The sequence below is a fragment of the Saprolegnia parasitica genome (genome assembly GCF_000151545.1).
Source record: "Saprolegnia parasitica CBS 223.65 unplaced genomic scaffold supercont2.3, whole genome shotgun sequence".
NCBI lineage: Eukaryota > Oomycota > Saprolegniomycetes > Saprolegniales > Saprolegniaceae > Saprolegnia > Saprolegnia parasitica.
The window spans coordinates 149,064-157,053 of NW_012156397.1; the positions used below are offsets into that span (position 1 = coordinate 149,064).

The window sequence follows — 7,990 nt, forward strand, 5'->3', positions numbered from 1 at the left end:
TAACACTTCCGTAGACGTCGTGACCGCCTTTGTGGCGTTGTTTCAGAGGCCACATCAGCGTGATGCCTCCTTGAGCATCCATCCTTGTCGTCCTCCGTGATCACCTTTTTCAGAGCATCTGCGCAGCAGTCCTCAAGCAGTGCTTGTATGGCCGTGCGTTTGTTGATCTGAGCACCACATGTTAGCACGACGACGTCTTTGCCTCACTCATTCTTTTTCGCATTACCGATACAATCGATCCAAATCCAATCTCGGCCACATCTCAGTTGACGGGATGGCATGCTTAGGCTTGGACATAACGATAGCAATATACACGACATCAGCGTACGGTGGTTGCCGACCAAGAACGGGCAGATTTGTCCGTTGCTATTCAACATGTATCGCCATCACTCGGTTGGATACGGTGCTAATGGGTGGACAGCTCGTCTTCTACAGCAACGGAAAGCCGTGGTTGACCCGGGCCAGTAGTACGATGCCTGCGGTGTGTGTGCGCAGCGGCCAACGCAGTGGGTGTTTGGACCAAATCATCCGTGCCTTGACACGCTAGTCACACGGTGTGCCACGTGGCGCGGTGTGTAATTCGTACCACTCTACATTTAGTAGACCTTATTTTTCCGATCTTGCTTGCCGACGAGCGTATCGTTCGCGCCGTGCGTAGCGCCGAAATGGCTCGTCACGCTGTTCGATACGAGCCTTGTCGACACGCGCCGTAACTCGCGGGCCATCCACTTTTGTTTCGACGCAGTGTCGTTCCCTCGACTGTCCTCGCACCATGTATTTTTATTTACGCACGATCGCATTTCAGGGTGGGAGGCCGTATGCGAAAAGCAATGACACCGCACGTAGGATACAGAGCGCAAAGGAAGAAGCATCATCGTGTGTACGTATACGTCTAGATAGTCCAGCGTCGTTTCTTCCGATACCTATGGTATCGCTCGAGCCATAGCCAGTGCGAAAGTATCTTGGCTCGTCAATTCTGATTCGATTGCCGGGTCAGTTACCGTGCACTTTGCCTCCGCGTATCTCCTCGCAAGCTTGCATTTGTGAACGTGGACGTCCAGACGGTACTACATTAATGGTGGTGCTGGCGTCGGAAAGATGTGGAAGCAACTTCCACCCATGTGGCCCTGGTCCGTCCGTTCAAGACACATGTCTTCCTTCACACACAGCATCGAACCATGCGCGAGTAATTGCCGTGGGTGCCTGGTCGGCGCATCGCGTGCGTTGATTTGAAATGCCGCGACGCACCGTCGTAGCGAGTCATCATCCGTAGCCAGCGGCTTGGCGGCACCGAGCAGAATACAAGTTACCACGACTTGACATCGGCGCTTCATTGTCTTCGCCCAGACCAAGGACAACCACTACATGTAGCTAACTGCATGTAACCGACGCTACAACTTCAAGCGAAGGGCTCTCTATCCTCAGGCCCAGCGATGTTAAGGTACAATTGTACATGTAGGTGAGAATTCTGGACAAGTGCTCGAGCTGCAGCCTTTCAATACACCGATCAAGATTCCAATCGAGACGATCGAGATTCCGATCGCGTCTCCGCTCGAGTGGACGCGTGCAGCACGTCTGCGGCTGTGTGTTCAACCTGCCACCCATCCACTTCTGTGTACGAGGAGCAAAAAAGAGCGATCACCGATTACATAAATTATTCGTCTTGTCCCTACATGCTACAGCGGTCGGTGATGGCTTGCGACGCCGCACGCAGACCTTGCATCCACATATCAAATTCCGTCTCCGAATCTGTCTACTCCACCATGCATGCATGATACAGACGCGTCGGGCGACATACCGAAAAGTAATATGTGCGCTCTTCGGGCTTGAACTGTGTCAGCTTGAAGGTTGTGGCCGGACTGTTCATGTACCGCACCTCATCGGGCGCGACGTCTTCAATAAGACAGCGCTAGGGACGACTGAGATGACCTATATCAAACAGCACAGCGCACCGTGAGGTACACGACGCCGAGGCGCAGCGGCGCCATGCGGTCCGTGCCCATGTAGTATGAGAGCACGCCGTTGTGCAGCGTGCACCAGTGCGGCTGCCACGTGTCCAATTGGCAGGCCGCGATCCATTCTTCGAGGTCCCGCGTCGTTGGCGCCTAGAGGTGGCCGTTAACGCTAGCCGACCACTGGAGACTCGTACGATAAAGTAAAAGGTTCTGTTCTCTGTCGCGACTTGGTCGATTTTGAAAACGAACGAGTTGTACGGAATGTCGGTGAGGTCGGCTTCGTATTGGTCGCAGACTTCAACCGTCGCGCCCTACCCACTTTTTATGCATAGCCGCTCGTAGCGGAAAATACGCACCATGAGATCGATCACGCCAAGACACATGCGCGACTGGTTGACGTCTTCGGGCGCCTTGTAGTAATAGACAAAGCCATTGTACAGCACGCACCAGCGACTCTTCCAGCTCTTGACCCACGCGCCCTAGGATCTCATCGCAACATGCAATTCACATGCACAACATACGCGCTTGGTGAGCCAGCCCATGCGCGCGCGCTTCGTATCAATGTACGGCGGCTCGATGCGCTTCTTGGCGAGGAGATGCGAAAGGATCGACTGGTTCGCCGTGTTCTCCATGAGCCGGCCCGTGTGCAAGACAATGTCGTTGTTGTCGCCGCTCCGGCGCGTGCAGGATTGACAGATGCGCCCGAGGCGCAGGACGCCGTCCGTCACCGGCGCCTGGTCCGTCACCGACGCCCGGCGCATTGTGCTCATCGCGCTCGATCCGCCGAAATGGACTTCGCCTCTTGCCATTGGCTCTGCCCGTATGTCACGCTGCGATACAGCCAATCAACGTGCAGCCACGGCGTGGCACCAATCACGGCGCGATCTTGCCAATAGGCGCAAAAATTTCGAGGACGCCACGCCAACCTCTAAGACTCGATACCAACCTCTCCAAACACATAAACCTTCGTCATCATCAGACCAAGAGGTCCGCCTCGGAAGCGCGTCCCATCGTGTGAGGTCCGTCGCATGTGCGCTCGTAAGAAGAGTCCGAACGAGCTGAACCTGCGGCGAGGTCGGCGATTAAACAGCATGAGTTTAGCCTATGATGCCGCCGGGTTATGCAATAACGTGGTAGAAAAAAGCGTAAAAGGACTGGGTTTTATCGTCGAGCTGGCCACGTCCGGATTGCATCCGGATGATTCTTATGTGGGTAATGGTCGCGTCCGGATACGCATACGAAGTGCAAGAGACGGGTATCCGGCCACCCGGTCGAGGCCAGCACAAGTCAAGTTGGAAGCAATCGAACCTGGCAGCATGGCCATCCTCTTTGGCATGGAGTTGAGCCCAACGATGGCCGGCGTCGTGTATGGGCTCCTGGGACTCGCGCTTCTGCTGCTCATCGGCGCCATCATCTACTACTGGAACTACGCCAAGCGCATTGAGCGCTTCCTCCAGAACGACAACCGCAACAACAACATGCTGCGCCAGGACCTCATCGACACGTTCGTGGCGCGTGGTGAGGAAGAGTGGCCGTGCTCCATTTGCTTCCACGACAACCACCCGAGCAAGAAGGAGTGCGTCATGTGCGGTACGCCACAGGTCGTCATTGCTCCCAACCTCCCTCGGCCATCCGGCTTGCGCAAGTCGGACTTTGTACGCCCCGAGCTCAACCGGTCCAAGTCTACAGTCCTCGACCAGCAGAGCCGAATCCGATCCTTTCACGTGCGGCGCCTCAAGCAGATGAACCTGACTGCGCGCCAAAAAGCAGCGATGCGCCGTCACCTCTGGCGCCGGAAGAAGGGCCCGGACGGCCAGATGCACTGGGTGCGCATCGACGCCGACGAGAACGACCCGACGCGCGAAAGCACAGTCGACATGGAGCTTATGGACCCCAACCACCACGAGATTGATATCATGAGCCCGATCTCGAACACGGGCTCGTCGATCGAGGAGCATGACCCGTACGAGGCCCACGTCGCGTTGGCGATGCGCGACCTCGGCTACGACGACGAGACGGGCACGACGCCGTTCCGGCCGCTGCGAGCAACGGCGCTCAAGCAGCTTGAAGAGGCCGAGGAACGCACGAGTATGTTCCACAGCGGCGTCATGCCCGACTTCCTCGGCGGCTTTGGCTACGGCAAGGGCCAGCTCCAGCTCCCCGTTGTCACGGAAGAGGACCGTCGCAACAACTTTACGACCTTGTCGACGGGGTACGTCCGGCACGAGAACGCAGACGGCGGCATGGAGTTTGCGCCCGCGACGGCCGTACCCGTCGGCGAGTCGCGCCAACTCGACTGCGAAGACGACCTCGAAGAGATCGCGGCGCTTACCTTCCAGGAGAAGAACCGGTGGTTCCTCGAGCAAGTCCAGAAGCGCTGGCGCAAGTACGACGAAGGCCATATTCAGTTTGGTGCGTTTCTTTTCTGGTTGACGATGGCGTACTCAGTGCCGATCTAGTGGTGCGGCGCGACCATCTCATCGAGGACTCGATGGAGCAAATGCTCAAGTGTCCCGCGTCGCGCTTCTGGGAGCGCCTCCGCATCTTTTTTGAAAACGAGCCGGGCCTCGACGCTGGCGGTCTCATCCGCGAGTGGTACGAACTCCTCAGCGACAAGCTCTTTAGCGAAGAGATGGGCCTCTTCACGGCGACCAAGGGGTCCAACCTCGCGTACTGGATCAACCCCGCGTCCAAGTCGATCCGCGGTGAGGACCACCTCCTCTACTACGAGTTTGTGGGCCGCCTCATCGGGAAGGCGCTCATCGAGGGCTTCAACGTCAAGATGTCTCTTGCGCTGCCGCTCATCAAGCACATGCTTGGCGTGCCCATCTCGTTCTCGGACCTCGAGTTTCTCGACGAAGAGCTCTACCGCAACTGCCGCTGGCTCAAGAAGAACGACCAGGCCGAGCTGCTCTCACTGGACTTTACCGTCTCGGTCGTCACGCCCGACGGCAAATACGCGACGGTCGACCTCAAGCCGCACGGCGCCGACATCCCCGTGACGGACGACAACAAGGCCGAGTACCTCGACCTGCTCTTCAAGCATTACATGTTTGAGAGCATGTCGACGCAGCTCGCGGCCTTCCTCAAGGGCTTTTACGAAATCGTTCCGCTCTTCCTCATCTCGGTCTTTGACTACCAAGAGTTTGACCTGCTCCTCTCGGGCATCCCCGACATTGACTGCGGCGACTGGCGCGCGTACAGCGAAGTGCGCTGGGTCAAGCTCGAGCAGCCGACGCCGACGGAAACGGCGGTCGTCAACTGGTTCTGGAACGTGGTGCAGAGCTTCTCGGGCGAAGAGCGTGCGCGTCTACTGCAGTTTGCCACGGGCACATCCCGCGTACTTCGTCACCAGACTCGAGACGTCGAGAACTCATGTGTGTATGGTGTAGGTACCTGTGCAGGGCTTCAAGGCGCTTACGTCGTCCGACGGCCGCGTGCGCCGGTTTACAATCCAGATGGTCAACCGCGGGCCGCCGCCAACGGGCTTGATGCCCAAGGGCCACACATGCTTCAACCGGATCGACTTGCCTCTGTACACGAGCCAAGACGAGCTCGCAAAGTACTTGACGCTCGTCATCAACATGGAGATCACGGGGTTTTGGTTAGAGTAATTAGTAGGCGTAACTATTATGGACGTTATTGTACACAACGTTGAGTAAGAAACCTGGCATGCGTTCATCGAGAGACGCGATTGCTCGCTGCCTTGACAGCTACCAACCACAATTTCGGCGATGGCCACACTCTTGCAAACGGGGGCCACCGGATGGCGTTAAATTGACGCCAAGTGTGCATGGGACATCGTCAATAGCTACGCAGCCAGGACGAGCTGCTGCGGCAAGTACTTCGAGACTAATAACGACACTGCTGCGAGACGACGTCCCCACAACGAGAGGTCGGACAGGCGCCTCGCGAAAAGTGCTGCTGCCACGTCAGAAAAAGTATTGTAGCTTGTTAATCATCAAGTACAAAAACGAGCTCAGAAGGCGGCCGATGCGTCTTCGTGTGTCGCCAGCAACTAGTACGTGGCATCGTCCAGCGGGAGCTCGTCGCGGCGCTGGCGCATTGTGACCATGGCAACGGCAGCAGCGACGACGCAGACGAGGCGCACCATGGACGACGACGGATCCGTCGTGTTGGCGTACAGCCGAAAGATGCGAACCATTGCATTACAGAACGAAAAGTACATTTATTATTGTTGCGAATCAATCATCATACTGGTATGCAAGGAAGGCGAGTTCAGACGGCAAAGTTACAAGGCGATCGACGCGTCTTCGTGCGTCGCCAGCAGCTTGTACGTGGCGTCATCCAGCGCGAGCTCGTCGCGGCGCTGGCGCATCGTGACCATGGCAACGGCAGCAGCGACGACGCAGACGAGGCGCACCATGGACGACGACGGATCCGTCGTGTTGGCGTACAGCCGAAAGATGCGAACCATTGCATTACAGAACGAAAAGTACATTTAACAGGTCCCATGCGGGGTGAGCTGGTAGGAACTTTTGAATATATATACACTGTATATGGACGTGTTTCGCGGGATCTTGATGTTACAAAGAGGTTGCATACATAAAGACTAGCAATCTCCATCTCCTTCATTCGTTCACCGGGCCGTGGCTGCGCAGGCGGCGGCGCGGGGGCTCCTCTTGCTCTTCTGTAGTCGCCCGGGGGCGCTAGCGGCCGCAGGTGAGGCCCATGACGACACGATGTGTAGAAGCCTTCCAGGCTTTGCCGTTGGCGGCAGAGCTACGCAGTTGGTTGAGGTCCTCGAGAGACGCCAGCGATTGAGGCGGCGTCAACGACTAGAGGTCGCGGTGCAGGACGATGGACAACGTGATCTTGGTGCGACCTAAAAAACGGGGTGCATCAGGCGTGGCAAATAAGCAGGCGGCGGCAATGCTGACAGGGACGTCTTCCTTCAGGCGCAGCACGTGGCCCAGCAGGCGCCAGTGCTGGCGGGCAACGATCGCGCTCAGCGGGGCGCTGTCGCAGCGCTTGTAGAGCGCGACGTCGCCGAGCGTGTTCGGGTGAAAGATACCTAGAAGGAGGCGCAGCTGCCGGCGATGGAAGCTGTCAAGGCCCCTAAGGCTCGTTGGCGTCAGGGCCCACGTGCCACAGTTGAACTTTTGAATGCGAAGCATTGTTTACCGGTATTTGCGACGACGGCGCGTCGCTTGCTGCAGTCTTCAATGTGGCATCGCACCTCGGTCATCGGTATTTGCGACGACGGCGCGTCGCTTGCTGCAGTCTTCAATGTGGCATCGCACCTCGGTCATCTCGTTCTTCCAGAGCATTTTTGATGCCTTCGTCATGAGTCGAGTTGGCCTCCGTCGATGGGGTTGCTGCGGCGGGTTGCGAACGCTTCGCGAGTCTTGCCTTCCTTCGGGTCTCTTGCATGCTCTGCGCTTGCCGCTCCCGGAAGAGCTCCGCCTCGTACACCGTTCGTGGCTTTACCTGCTTCCCATGCGGCCCCATGGTATGGTACTAGAGGGTGTCCTTGCCATGACGGTCGTCTCCGCGCGTAACTGTCAAAGCGCGGTGAGAGCTCTATTAGGTGCGGCTGGGATGGCGTCATGTACCCTGATAAGTGCTTCGTACTTACTTTTTACAAAATCAAGTATAATGTCCATGATGTGACAGCACTTAACAGGGACAGCAAAATCGCACTTGACAGGACATGTTTCGCGCGATGCGATTGGCTGAGACCAATGAAACTGCGTTTCATTGAACAGCAAATCTGGAATTATAGCCAATGGGTTGGCCGGATTGAGACACGACACGCCGAATTAATCCCCTGGGATGCTGGTACACCACGTAAACGTTCCTACCAGGATTGTTGCGAATCAATCATCATACTGGTATGCAAGGAAGGCGAGTTCAGACGGCAAAGTTACAAGGCGATCGACGCGTCTTCGTGCGTCGCCAGCAGCTTGTACGTGGCGTCATCCAGCGCGAGCTCGTCGCGGCGCTGGCGCATCGTGACCATGGCAATGGCAGCAGCGACGACTCATACAGATTGAGAAGCACGACGACGGATC

General features: G+C 57.0%; 3 protein-coding genes across 3 annotated transcripts in view; 1 reads left to right on the forward strand and 2 right to left on the reverse strand.

The window, feature by feature from the left end:
* Positions 1 to 1,634: 1,634 nt before the first annotated feature.
* On the reverse strand, positions 1,635 to 2,790 carry SPRG_01283 (hypothetical protein). Its single transcript, XM_012339505.1, has 6 exons — positions 2,477 to 2,790; positions 2,312 to 2,434; positions 2,150 to 2,266; positions 1,953 to 2,105; positions 1,799 to 1,909; positions 1,635 to 1,753 (listed from the first exon to the last, which is right to left on the reverse strand). Exons 1-6 carry the CDS (start codon positions 2,762 to 2,764, stop codon positions 1,670 to 1,672), a joined length of 876 nt encoding a protein of 291 aa, XP_012194895.1. The 5' UTR covers positions 2,765 to 2,790; the 3' UTR covers positions 1,635 to 1,669.
* A 454-nt stretch (positions 2,791 to 3,244) lies between these two features.
* Positions 3,245 to 5,605, forward strand: SPRG_01284 (hypothetical protein). The gene is made up of 3 exons (XM_012339506.1): positions 3,245 to 4,367; positions 4,415 to 5,295; positions 5,348 to 5,605. The coding sequence occupies exons 1-3, from the start codon at positions 3,272 to 3,274 to the stop codon at positions 5,567 to 5,569; spliced, it is 2,199 nt and encodes a 732-aa protein (XP_012194896.1). The 5' UTR covers positions 3,245 to 3,271; the 3' UTR covers positions 5,570 to 5,605.
* A 2,237-nt stretch (positions 5,606 to 7,842) lies between these two features.
* SPRG_18976 (hypothetical protein) overlaps positions 7,843 to 7,990 on the reverse strand; it is a gene marked incomplete at both ends in the record, with an annotated part of 1,883 nt that continues 1,735 nt past the window's right edge. Inside the window, one exon of the mRNA XM_012339802.1 lies at positions 7,843 to 7,958. Coding sequence (XP_012195192.1) covers positions 7,843 to 7,958 — 116 coding nt within the window. The remainder of the gene's footprint in view (positions 7,959 to 7,990) is intronic.

Coding starts and splice junctions, on each gene's coding strand:
- SPRG_01284 (XM_012339506.1), top strand. CDS start 3,272: ATGGCCATCCTCTTTGGCATGGAGTTGAGCCCAACGATGGCCGGCGTC. Junction 4,368..4,414: donor CGAAGGCCATATTCAGTTTG/GTGCGTTTCTTT, acceptor GTGCCGATCTAG/TGGTGCGGCGCGACCATCTC. Junction 5,296..5,347: donor TTGCCACGGGCACATCCCGC/GTACTTCGTCAC, acceptor TGTATGGTGTAG/GTACCTGTGCAGGGCTTCAA.
- SPRG_01283 (XM_012339505.1), bottom strand. CDS start 2,764: ATGGCAAGAGGCGAAGTCCATTTCGGCGGATCGAGCGCGATGAGCACA. Junction 1,910..1,952: donor TCGGCGTCGTGTACCTCACG/GTGCGCTGTGCT, acceptor AGTCGTCCCTAG/CGCTGTCTTATTGAAGACGT. Junction 1,754..1,798: donor AGCGCACATATTACTTTTCG/GTATGTCGCCCG, acceptor ATGGTGGAGTAG/ACAGATTCGGAGACGGAATT.